At 42.3% G+C, this 12,114-nt stretch overlaps 1 protein-coding gene across 6 annotated transcripts in view; it reads left to right on the forward strand.

Annotated features, from left to right (window-relative positions):
• Positions 1-12,114, forward strand: part of Pld5 (phospholipase D family member 5) — a 296,385-nt gene that overhangs the window by 52,717 nt on the left and 231,554 nt on the right. Inside the window, exon 1 of one of the 6 annotated variants that reach the window (XM_013119132.3) lies at positions 3,237-3,736. The exons of 2 other annotated variants lie outside the window; for them this stretch is intronic. In XM_013119132.3, coding sequence (XP_012974586.1) covers positions 3,467-3,736 — 270 coding nt within the window. In that variant the 5' untranslated portion in view covers positions 3,237-3,466. Of the gene's footprint in view, positions 1-3,236; positions 3,737-5,665; positions 5,903-12,114 lie in introns of those variants that run through there. 3 more of the 6 variants (XM_040738383.1, XM_040738381.1, XM_040738385.1) reach the window with 3 other exon arrangements.

A 12,114-nucleotide genomic window follows, 5' to 3' on the forward strand; every position in this document is an offset into this window, starting at 1 on the left:
GATTGAAACTGGACACAAGTAAAGCAGGGAAAGAAACGGTCCAGGCTTTCCCTGTCCTTGTCTGGGGAGCAGGGAAAGTGATTGTTAGGATGCCGCATGTGAGTAACTGAAAGTCTGCCTTTCTTCACTCCCTCTACATTCCTGCCTGCAGGAGAGCCCTGGATTGAGTGGGTGTCACCACAACTGTCCATGGGTCCAATCTTGTGACTACATGTTGGCATATGTAGTAAATTTCCAATCAGTGTAAGACCAACCAAAACGCTAAAATATTGAACTGATGAATGATGAGTACCCCATGGAGAGAGGTAATAATTTTCTTGTTAGGCTTCTCAAATACATTTTAAATACCTTTTAAAGGTGCAATAAAGATTTAATTAAAAAGATAAAATGCCTTTAAGAAAATACTAAATAAACAGGTGCTACTAATACACAGTTGGTCTTTGTTCCAATGCCAAATGCCATCAATTAGGTGACTTACAAGCAATGGGAGCTTGTGGCTCACCGTGTTGTAAGCTGAGAAATACAAGATGAAGGAAGGCCTTGGCAGCTGAGCCTTCTAGTGAGGGAAGACTTGGTCTCTTCTGCTGAGATGGTACCTTTTCGCCATCAAGGAAGCATGTGAGCTCCTGGCAAGAGAGGCAAGCAGACTCCCTTATTTCTTTTATAAAGGCACATGACCTTGTCACCCCCCAAAGTCCCACCTCTTCCACTGAATACCATCAAAATGGAGGACCAGGCTTCAGCTATAAGTGTTAAGGAGAAAGGAAGAGGCAGACTACAGCCTCTGGGTTTCCTACTCTGCTGATCTGAGGCATTTCATTATTACAAGTGGATGTTCCATCTGTTAAGATTTGTGGAAGGATGTGGTTCCAGGGCTGCAAGGAAAACACTGGCCTATTGGCTGTCTGCATTCATCTTAATGAAAATATACAAATTCCTGATTTGTAGGGAACTTCTGCAAATTTTTTCTACTTCTATCTTCAAAAATTTAAACTTGTCTTGCTGTTTATGTCTGGGGCTCGGACAATGCAATGTGATTTAGTGACTCAATGTGGTCTAACCAAATCAGGTGAATTCTAACAATTTCAAATAATACAAGTGTTCATTTTTTTAAATGGGTAGAATACTGTTTCCCTCAAAAGGCAAATGATTACATGGAAATATTTTCCCATAATCTCTAACTGAAATAAAAAGCCTCTTTCTTAGAAAAAATGCCAATACACTGTATGAACATTATTCAGTCACGCAGAGAGCACTGATCCTAAGTCTACTCCCGTTTACATGGGGTGATGACAAAGCCACAGGGACAGTACATACTGAGGTTTAATGCACTTTCTGCCTTCAGTCTGTCATTTGGTCCCTGGGGAGGAGGATAGGAGATTGCAGAAATGGCAGAGACTGAACAGGGACATCTGTGGGGACACTGGGAGCACACTGTGTGCAAAGCTATAGCAAGGATGAGCCCAGTGCTTCAAAGGGGCTGTGAAGAGTCCTTTGCAACTAAATATAAGCTACCTGTAAGAGTCTGGTAGGAGAAGAGGCATCAAGAGTGCTTTTGTGTAAGATGTTAAACAGCACGGACAATAATCTTGGTGTTATGTTATTTACCAGTAAGGATTAAACCTGACATTTTTAAACAGAGTCCAGGGTGGAAGATAGAGAGATTGCTGAGCACTAGGGTCCCCTCCAGCACAAGAAAGTCAATGTGTGATTAAATGCATGTGTGCCTCTCATAACAGCAGGAGTTTGCCATGGTTGAAGTCATCAGAGGCATCTTCCAGAAGATGGAAGGATTATTGCTGTCCTTTGAACAGAAGGAAAGATGGTGTTTCCCTAATGGTGTGTTGGGGACTTGCAGTGTTTGCATGGACAAGAGTTTGGGGGAAAGGGCAGATAAGGAGGAGTTGATGCTGTGCACCCATGTGTCCTCAAGGAGGGGATGAAATAATAGCCAGGAGCAGGCAACATGAATCATCCCATCTTGGGACCAAGTATCTGATTTTTCAGAACTGCAGAGTGACGCTTTGGAGGTGTTATAAGTACCCAGAATGTGTCTAGAATAGAAGCAGCAAACTGTATCTTGTCCAGATACGGTCTTCTCTGGGCACCATATTTGCCCTTCCCACCAGCTTCTTTGTTCTGAATGACTGCTGCCCACAATGAGCAGACATGTGAGTGGTTGTCCCAGAGTGCCGAGTCAGCTACTTCTAGATGCCATCTAGGCTGATAAATGCCATGAACTCTTCTACAAGCTCAGATTCCTTGACCACTGGCATGAATTTCGACCCTTGGCTTAATCTGTTCTGAGACAAGTGTCTAACTGTGCCAGAACTTATCTCTGGTCTTTCTAGATCTAACTAGAAGTGTGTTTATTACTTCTATGCACCTGTGTGGGAGAGGTGCGGTGTCTGTGTGGGTATCGGTGGGCTCACCCATGCATGTAGAAGCCAGACTTCAACAGAGGAATATCTCCCTCAACCGTTTCTTCACCCTAGCTTCTTGAAGCACATCTCTCATTGAACTTAAGACCTCACTGTCTTGTCTAGACTGGCTGAGAAGTCAGCCTCAGGGATGGATATACCTGTCCCTGTTTCTCAGTTCTGGGGTTACAGGAATGAATACTGTGCCTGACTTTTTATGATGATGTTGGATTTGAACTTGGGAGCTTATGCTTGTACAGTAAGTACCCTGCCCACTGAGCCATCTCTCCAGACCCCGAATATTTCCTCTTGGATGTAAGGAATTCAACATGGGCCTAGAGTACTCCTCTAGGAAATAGAGTAACATGAATTCTGTGCTGGGAGTGATGGACATGGTTAGCTGCCCTGTTAGAACTTACAAGAGGGGAACAGAAGGCAGCCAATGATGCCTTGACCATCAGCACAGACTTTTACTTATGTGTGGAGCCGCTCAGGAGCTGAATCTCTGAGGGGGTGCTGGAACCACTGAGTGCTAGTATGGTGCTTTGACCCTCCTGAGAAGATGCACACAAGCAACAAAATACAGTCAGCATAGCAAAAGGAAAGCGCCCATCGGCTTACTATTGCCAAAGCACAGGCTAGATGGATGCATTTTAGGAAAGAACGCCCTGCATTTGAAGTTCAAGCTTGTTCTGCAAGATGTGCAGTCTCCATGGAGAACTTTTCTTCCCACCTGTCCAGATCTGACAGCCTCACAGAATGAATTAGTCTGATTTTTTTTTTGCATAAATCCCAGAGACTGTAACCACAGAGCTCTCAGCAGCCCAGTTCCTTGCCTAGGTAGGATTCTCCTTTTCTCTGGTTGGGAAGCAGTTGTTTTTGCTCAGGTTGGTGGCGTGTGGCCATCTACACACTGAGTGCCCGAATCTCCAATCTCCCCCATCAGTGTGAGCCCGTGCTGTAATTCCACTCCAGGAAACTGCACGGCTGCTTCTGAACTGAAGAGGAAAAGCCAAAGAAATGTGACTGAGCTCTCGGCAGCTAAAATGCGAAACGAGGGGCCGGTGGTTCTCAGACCATATTCCATGGGAAATGCTGAGAGCGCAAGCTGCAGCCCTCTTCCTTCGCTCTTGGGCTGGCTGATTGCCAGGGCATCCAGGCCAGCAATTGAGGGACTGAAATATAACCGGTGGCGAGACATCTGTACCACACGAGACCTGCCCTGCCTCAGAAGGCTCCAGTGGCCGTGGGAAGCACCAGATCAGCACCAACTGGGGCAGCTAGACTCTGCAAGGCGGGAGCATCACATCGAGATGGTAAGGCAGACCTGCTTGTAACCTGGGGTCGGGTGATCAGCAGCTGTTGGCGACCATGGCTATTGGTAGCCGGAGAATGAGCAGTCACTTGAGCTCTGGGACATGATCAGGTATCACCATAGTGGAAAGGACGCCCTTCACACTGGAGCCTTGACTTTGTTTTTCTTAAATGACACCTTTCATGCCAGGGGTAATGGGTAACTGTGTCTTGTAATTAATAATTAATAAGGAGCACTTGCTGGCATCTGTCAGGGAAGGAAACTTCCAAATGACCTGGAATTTCAGCCCTGCCTAATACTGTGTCTGAGCAGACCTTTACCTCTGAAAATAGCTATAATTTCCATGGGACTCTTGGAAGACCTGGTGGGTTGTCATCTTGATGTCTTCGTGGGGGCTCAGACCTTTGTCCTGACGCAGCTTTCTTTCCTGCCTCTTGAGTTGTCAGTGTTCTGTGAACCTCCCACTCTCCTGAAGACGCTCCACAGTCCTGGAGAAAACTTCTAAGTGGGTTTCTAACTGTTGTGTGCAGGTGACAGCAGCAGGAGCCTCCAGGTCCAAGGAAGCTCTATGGGAATTTAAAGGAGTTAGCTCAATTCACTCCACACATTGTCAGAGCCAAGTGCACCTTGCCATAAACACAGGGCCTTAAAATTCGCAGGGGACAGGGCAAGAGGCTATTTTGTAGCCTCTGTTGTTTTGCAGTTTTCTAACTGCTTTGCTAGTTGTCCTTGACACGGGGGTGGGGGTGTGCATGGAAGAAGAATCCGCATTAACAGTAAAGCCTTTAAATGTTTTCTTTAAAGAATTAAAGGGTGAAGGATGTTAGTAATAGCAAGATTATATAACATTTAAAAGAAAACAAAAACTATAATTGCATAGAAGGGATGCCTGAAATATACTTATCTAACTGCACAGCTGATGTGTGGGAAATAATTGTTTTGTTTATAATCCAGATGAATGAAGAGACTGTTGATGGAGTGTGGAGATTTTTAGATGCATGTTTGTCTTCCCAGCTATTCAGAAAAGTGGGAACCGGAAAGCAGATTTCCAGAGATACCTCACTTCCCTTGCTGCCCACCCCATCAGTCCCTAGGTCATTCCTAAGTATGCAGATCCAAGAAATAAAGCTTCAATGACAAGGTCAAGGTTCCGGCTCTTTTGTGGACATCTGCTGCCATTCATTCCTGTAAACATTTTAGTAGCCTCTTTGACCTGTTGAGAAGAATAAGTCTTATCCATTTCTCTCCAGTTAGCAGGGTGGAAAGACAAAACAAAACAAAATCAAAAACACATAATCAGTTTTCCCAGCCTGGAGGTGAAATGAGACTCACAGTGCTTTGAAATGTTCTCCTAGAATTCTTGAAACATAGTGTTTTTCAGTTCCTCTTTCCCCTGAGAACATTCCTTTGGGGATTACCAGGACCAGGCTGAATGTAGGGAGGGTTCTACCAACACACTGGGCATAGGAACAGGCATAAACACAAGCTCAGTCTTGCACAGTTCAGGTAGAAGATGAGGAGGTAGCCAGGGGATGAGACCGAAGAACTGCAATAGTAAACTTGCTGAATGACGAGATGCAGATCCCTACTCACCTTTGGAGTTGGGAGGAAGCTGTTATGTAGATTCCATCTTTGAGTTGAGTGTGTCTAGACAGCCTGTGGGCATGCCGATTAATTGAGAAGTTTGGAAAGGATTCCCTAGTTATTCCTAGTTTAAATGGGCTTTTCTATTACAAGGGAGGCTCCTAAGCAGTAATGCAATCCCAGTTCTCGACTGAGAACTATGAGTTGGAGATGGAGTAGTCTGTAACTGGAAGGGAAAATTAGTTCATCATGAAGCCCTTTCAGTGCAGGAAGGAAACCAATCAGGCTTCTTATCGCACAAACCTGCCCAGGTTTCCTACTTCCCAGAAAGAAGGCTCAGCTTAGAATGCTCTCCTTGACCTCATTACAATGGGGAACTTGTCGGGGCTTGCTGTGTGTTATAGCAAAAACCAATCCTTCCAGAACTCTGGCCTCTGATTCCTTTTTTAAATTTGTTTTATTTAGAAATGTAAAGGATATGTGAATAATTAATCCATTCTGCATGCTTGCAAACAATTTAGTTATTTCAAAGCAAAGGAAAATTGTGGATGCTCTCAAACAGTGGGTGACAAATGTAAACTCGGTAAGTGTTATACTTCTGTTTAAGTATGTATTTTGGAGTTATGTAGACTTGCATCAATGGAGGGCATGCTGAAGTGCTTTCTTATGGGTGCACAGCTAACTATTGCCTGACTTTACGTTGTGTGTGTGTGTGTTTATGTGGACTTGTATACATGTGTGTGCATGTGTGAGGAGGCCAGAGGTTGACATTGTCTCTATTAATCTCTCCACCTTTTTTGTTGTTGTTGAAACAGGGTCTCTTATTGAACCTAGAGCTCGTTGATTTGATAGACTGACTGACCAGTGAGCTCCACTTAGCCTCTCCTGTTTCAACACTAGGAGTTTCAAATGCACACACTTGGGATTTACATGGGTCTGCATGCTTGCACATGCCACTTTATTAACTGAAACATCTCCCCATACTGAACCCCTACTCATCACACAGTCTTGCAGCCCTATAGGAGGAGAGCCAGACCTAGACAATCCTTGGCAGTAAATTACTGAACCTTTTGTGATCCAGCCTCAAAACTAGATCTGGCCTCTTTGACATTTCTCCTCTGTTCCCAATGTCACCTGCTCGAGTTTCCTGTCATTAGTGTGTCATATTTGTCTGGAATGGTTCACACAATGAAATAGCTAAAACAAGCTAACTTTGTAAAGAAAGGATGTTTAGTTAGCTCCCAGTCTGGAGGTTCAGTGACCCAGTGTTAGCATCAACTCTTGTCTGGTATGGGCTTCACAGTGAACAACACCATAGTGACAGAAGTGAGTGTGAGAGTCAGAAACCTTGTTGCCAGGCAGGAAGGCTGAGATCTTATTGTCAGCCTCAGCTTTTATAGTAAGTTGTTCTATTGAGGTCTGAGTCAGGGTCCTACAAGTACTGCCTTGATCCCTTAAGGCTCCTGGAAGCCTTCACTCCAATTCCAACTTCCTCCTATGCTTCCCTGAGAATCCAACACACAAAGCCTTGGGGCAAACTGCATCCAGTCTATCCAGACTACCATCCAGTTAGGATCGATGGGAGACATGAAAAGGAAGCCAAAGCAGGCCGTGATGTGAAGACAACACATGCCTGCACTGGCCACTGGCCAGACATGGAACGTGTGCAGATGCAGAGGTCTACATGTGAAGCAAGCAGCATAAGAAGGAGGACAGCCCTGTAACCCCCACGTCGCTAGCCAGGGCTCCTGATTTAGTCTCTTTAGGTTGTTACAGCAAAATGCCTTCTACTGGGTCCCTTACAAACAGCACAGTTAAATCGTTTCTTACCCTTCCAGGGACCTCAAGTCCAAGGTCACATCTCCCGTACCTTTAATGTCTGGTGATGCTTCATAGATAATGGGTTCTGTCTGTGTTCTCCCAGGGGGGAAGAGACTAGGTTGTTCTTTTGGCTTCTTTATAAAAGTACTTATCTCATTTATACCGCAAATACCATAGGGTCTCCCAATGCCCACTTTGTGTTATTACCATACTGCAGATCAGGATTCAGTATAAGATGACTAGCTGAAAAGAACCACTCAGAGAGCTGCAGCATCTTTTACATAGAAGGTTCTCTGTGTGGTTGATTAATAAATTAAAATCATAAGTAAAGGAAGGAAAATGTGGGAGTATATGTCTGTGTACCATATACTACATCACATCATATATAGGTATATCTATACATGCTGTATATTATTTTGTATGTTGGACCATAGAAAACAGGCAATAGACTGTATATCATATAGTTACATATGGGCATATGAAATATTTTCACACACATATATTTTTCTGCTTTCTGTCATTGAGCATATTACACATATACACACACAAGATGAAGTCAGTCCTATGGCTTATTACCCAAAGTCTAAAGAAGTGATTGGATATTTGCTTCAACAATGCAGTATGTTCTGGGAGGACCCTGTAGGCTCAAAGTGTGAAATGACCTCTTGATTGTGTTTCCAAGAATAGAATGTGGACTCAGAGGATCAGAAGAATGGAGAAATGCAGAAAATTGTTCACATGTTGTAGGGTTAGGGGCTGATGTGTAAAGAACAAATTGGATATAGCTAGAAATTAGTGATGACTGTAGTATTGTTTTCTTAGTTACATTTCTTGGGTAATGAAGGGAAATATGTGAAGGACAATGAGTGTGTACAGAAGACCTCCTTGTCCCCAACCCCAAACACATACGATAAAGCTGTGCACCTTCTTAAGAACACAGACAACTTGGTGACTGTTGGGAAAGAGGAACTGAATGTGTTGTTTGGCTTTGAGTTTCTTCTTAAAGATCATGCCAACAGCATTAAAAAAAGTTGTAACACACATGCAACCATATAATGAGAGCAAGTGTTTCTCTTACTGAAAATAAACAGATTGGGACTTGACTCATTATTTTCATCTGATGGAGCAGCTTCGTGGATACTGATGATCTATTGTGGATGCTAGACTGGTCCCATCCGGTAAAGAGACAAAAGAACACTAGGTAGGGTACAGGAGAAGATGTCATTGACCTAGTTGATGATGGCTATGACTCTCTAGCCTGATGTTGAGTGTAAAATCAGTGTGTCAGACACAAAACTTAGAACCAAGACATTAGTTAGCTGATAGCTAGAGTTTACATAGGCTTGAGACAAATGAAATCTCTAAAGGGATGCTGGGAACATTTGTTCATTGCTTCATCCCTGACTGCAGCTGAAACTAATTTTCCTAAATGTGTACACAACAGTAGTATGAAGGCTTCCTTGACTTTTTAGGTTGAACTTGCACTGACATACCCTCTCCTTTTTCTTTCTGTTTTCTTGTTTGAATATTCTTTATTGATTGGCACCACAGGCTCCTGTTAGTGTTCATTGGAATCACCTTGATTAAGTACTTCAACAGATGAATAATCTTCCCAATTTATGACCTATTGCTATAAGAAAGACTTCCCCAGGTTTTATTCATCGATTGTGGAGATTCTTTGCAAAACTGCATATAACTTAACTATAATAGCAGTGAAGAAAAACCAATAGTCATTTATCCAATCTGAGACTCGTGAGAATTGCCTATTTAAATTTGTGTGCAAATGCATTAACATATAATGAATTGTTTTTTAAGGCACAGAAAAATTAAATACTTCACAAAAATTGATATTGCTGAATTTAGGACAGTATACATTTCTTCTCCCTGCCCATCTTCTTGATTTATTTGGCATATTGATTTACTTAAGCAGGTCCCTTTTAGTAAAGATGATCTGTTAAGCTAACAAAAAACTGGAGAACAGTCATAAATCATAAATGTGTAACGCACATGTTTGTGAAATGAGCACCCAACTCAGAGAATACATGATCTCTAGCTCCTGGAAGCCATGGTGCAGCCTCTCACAGTCCCGTTTACGACCTTCAAGTCCAGGGCTATTTATTTTTTGAGCTTTATATGCCCTGTTTTGCTTTTATTTTTAAAAGTAAGGGATGGTCTCATTGCTTAAAATTCCATCAGTGGGTGTTGCTTGTATGAAGACAGATATGAGGAGTGACCTTACCACACTTGACAGTGGTAAAACTGGGGGGATATTTTAGAATGTCTTATTGTTCTCTCTTTTAAATGAGTCTCCATATGAGCATGATTATAAATCTTCTACAATGAAAAAGAATCAAACAAACATTTTTCACAGGGACTGTGTTGATTAGAGTAAGTCCTTGAGGTGCCCTCGATTTGGTTGAGCTGGAACACCCTGTATATTCCCTGAAAGGCCAAGGCCAGGCCACTCTTGAGCCCCAGGGATTGGGTTCTGAGGCCATCAGAGAGTCTCTAAATGGCCAGCAGGAAGACCATTCCCTCTTGCCTTAGAATGAAGCTCAGGCTGAGCTTGTATAAGTACCAGAGACTTTAAAATAAAGAGATAAATTATAAATTGAAAGGACTAAAGTATGTCACAAGTTAATTTCTGCATTTCTTTATAAGAACTCAGGAATAATTCAATAGCCTTTTGAGGACTGTCACACTGAGATATAATGGATGCTTTGGCCTTGGCAGAGGCTCAGTCATATAGAGTGGCCAAGTTCCAGCATCAGCCACCTTGGACCTCTGAGGGCTTTTCTCTCAGAGCTTACTATTACCCTTACTCCTCGTTGTTGTTATTGTTTTATTTGTGTTTTGTTTCTTCAGTTAAGGTCTCAATATGGAACACAGGCTGTCCTGAAACTGGTGAATCTACCTCAGCTTTCCCTACTGTTGGGATTATAGGAGTGAACTATCATGCCTAATTTTTTTTGTTTTGTTTTTCGAGGCGGTTTCTCTGTATTGTTTTGAAGACTGTCCTGGAACTCGCTCTGTAAACCACGCTGGCCTCAAATTCACAGAGATGCCCCTGCCTCTGCCTCTAGAGTGCTGGGATTAAAGGCGTGCGCCACCAAATCCCAGCCTATCATGCCTAATTTACCAGTGCTTTTAAATGTGCCAAAGTAATATATACTCAAAAACCAGGAAATACAAAGTTTTGTTTTACTCTAAAGAAAAATGGGAAAGAGCTTGTAATTCCAAATGCAAAGATAGTCTAATATGTAGTAATAAAGCAAGAGAAGCTTAGCAAACCAAGTGAATTATACATATTCCTCCAGCGCGGCGCGAGCACACACACACACACACACACACACACACACACACAAATAAAACCTTTAACAAATAAATAAATAAAAATTATCTTTTCAGATTTCTAAAAATGCCCATGGTAATTACAGAGTATTAGTAGCATGCTGAAAAGACAAGTGAGATTCCTCAGGACTAGTAAGTGCTGGTCTCCGGGCTTTGTTCTTGTACATCTACACATACACATATACAACGTACATGCATGCATGTGCTTTGGTAATTGCCATTAGTAAAGTTTCCATTTTTGCTAAACTATATCCTGCATTTTGCCTTATGTCATTACCACTTCTTAGTGATACTATTATTCAATTGTCTATCCCCTTAACAGATTGTAAGTTTCCATGGATAGGGACCATGGTCCCTCTCATAATCTTGATGACCACAGCATACTGAATGTTTATACAAGTATTTCCTACTGAAAGTTGAGTGTTGCATATATTAATTAGCCATGAATTTTTCTGCATGTATTTTCATCTTTCATTTCATTCCAATAAACAATTCTCCATCATCATTTTAATGCACATAAATGCTTTTTTCTAAATTTTCCTCTAAATCATTTTTTTGTTTCTGTTTTTTTTCTTTTTTAATACTAATACTATTTCTTTGAACATCCAAATCTCAGCAGTTGCCAGGCGGGCCTGATAACTACTGACTCCACATCAAGGGGGCAAATGACTGGATTTTAAAGTGTTAAAGCAAATGTTGTGGCACATGCCTGTCATCTCAGTACTTGAGAGGTAGAGGCAAGAGGAGGAGAGGTTTAAGGCCAGGGTGGGCTGCAAGAGACTGTCACAAACTAATAAGAAAACATTGTAAATAGACTGGTGGACAGAGCCACGGGAGGAAACAGGGAGGGGAAGAGATGAACATTTTTGAATAGGATAGAGTCCTATGTTTAGTTAATAGATTATGTTTAATCCGAACATAGAGTGGGGGCTAGGAGTCAAGAAACATGGGTGGGTCCAACAGAGTTTAGCTTCAGATGCTTTGTAGCCCAAACCTCTGACTCAGAAGCAGGACCACCTTTAAGCACCTGGGTCTCTTATCCAGGTTTGTCCTTCCTTTGGTTCTGTTGGTCCAGATGTAATGGCTTTTGCAAATGGGTTGTCTATCATTTTCCCTTTGACTAGGCTTAGAATACAGTCTCGTGGAATCAATGATCAGTCTCTAAGCATTGCACTTTTATATGATGATTTAGGAATAATACTCAGGAGGGATGTAGCCTGTCTATTCTTGGTATGCAAGGTGTCATCATTCCAGCTCACCCACTCAGGACAGCATAGTTGACTGGTCTCATGGAAGTCATAGCCTGCTCTTAAGTTTCTAATGCTGGGAAAAACCAACCCTTGTTCCCTAAAATGACTTAAAACATCACACCACTGCCTAAAACAGGACAGATCATAAACTATGCTTTTAAAACTTTTCAACAAGTTACTTAATGTGACTGGAGCAGGTCTAGTCAATCTCTGATTGAACTACATCCTGTGATTTGCTTGCCATTATTGAGGAGAACTATGAAGACTCTGTTTATGGAGTTTGCTACATGTGGGAAGACACAGGGGACACATACATTCACACCTATAGCAATAATGTGGTGTCGCAGCCAACTGGATGGTCCTCGAGTTTGGA

The sequence above is a fragment of the Mesocricetus auratus genome, unplaced genomic scaffold, assembly GCF_017639785.1.
Source record: "Mesocricetus auratus isolate SY011 unplaced genomic scaffold, BCM_Maur_2.0 Super-Scaffold_100676, whole genome shotgun sequence".
NCBI classification, from domain to species: domain Eukaryota; kingdom Metazoa; phylum Chordata; class Mammalia; order Rodentia; family Cricetidae; genus Mesocricetus; species Mesocricetus auratus.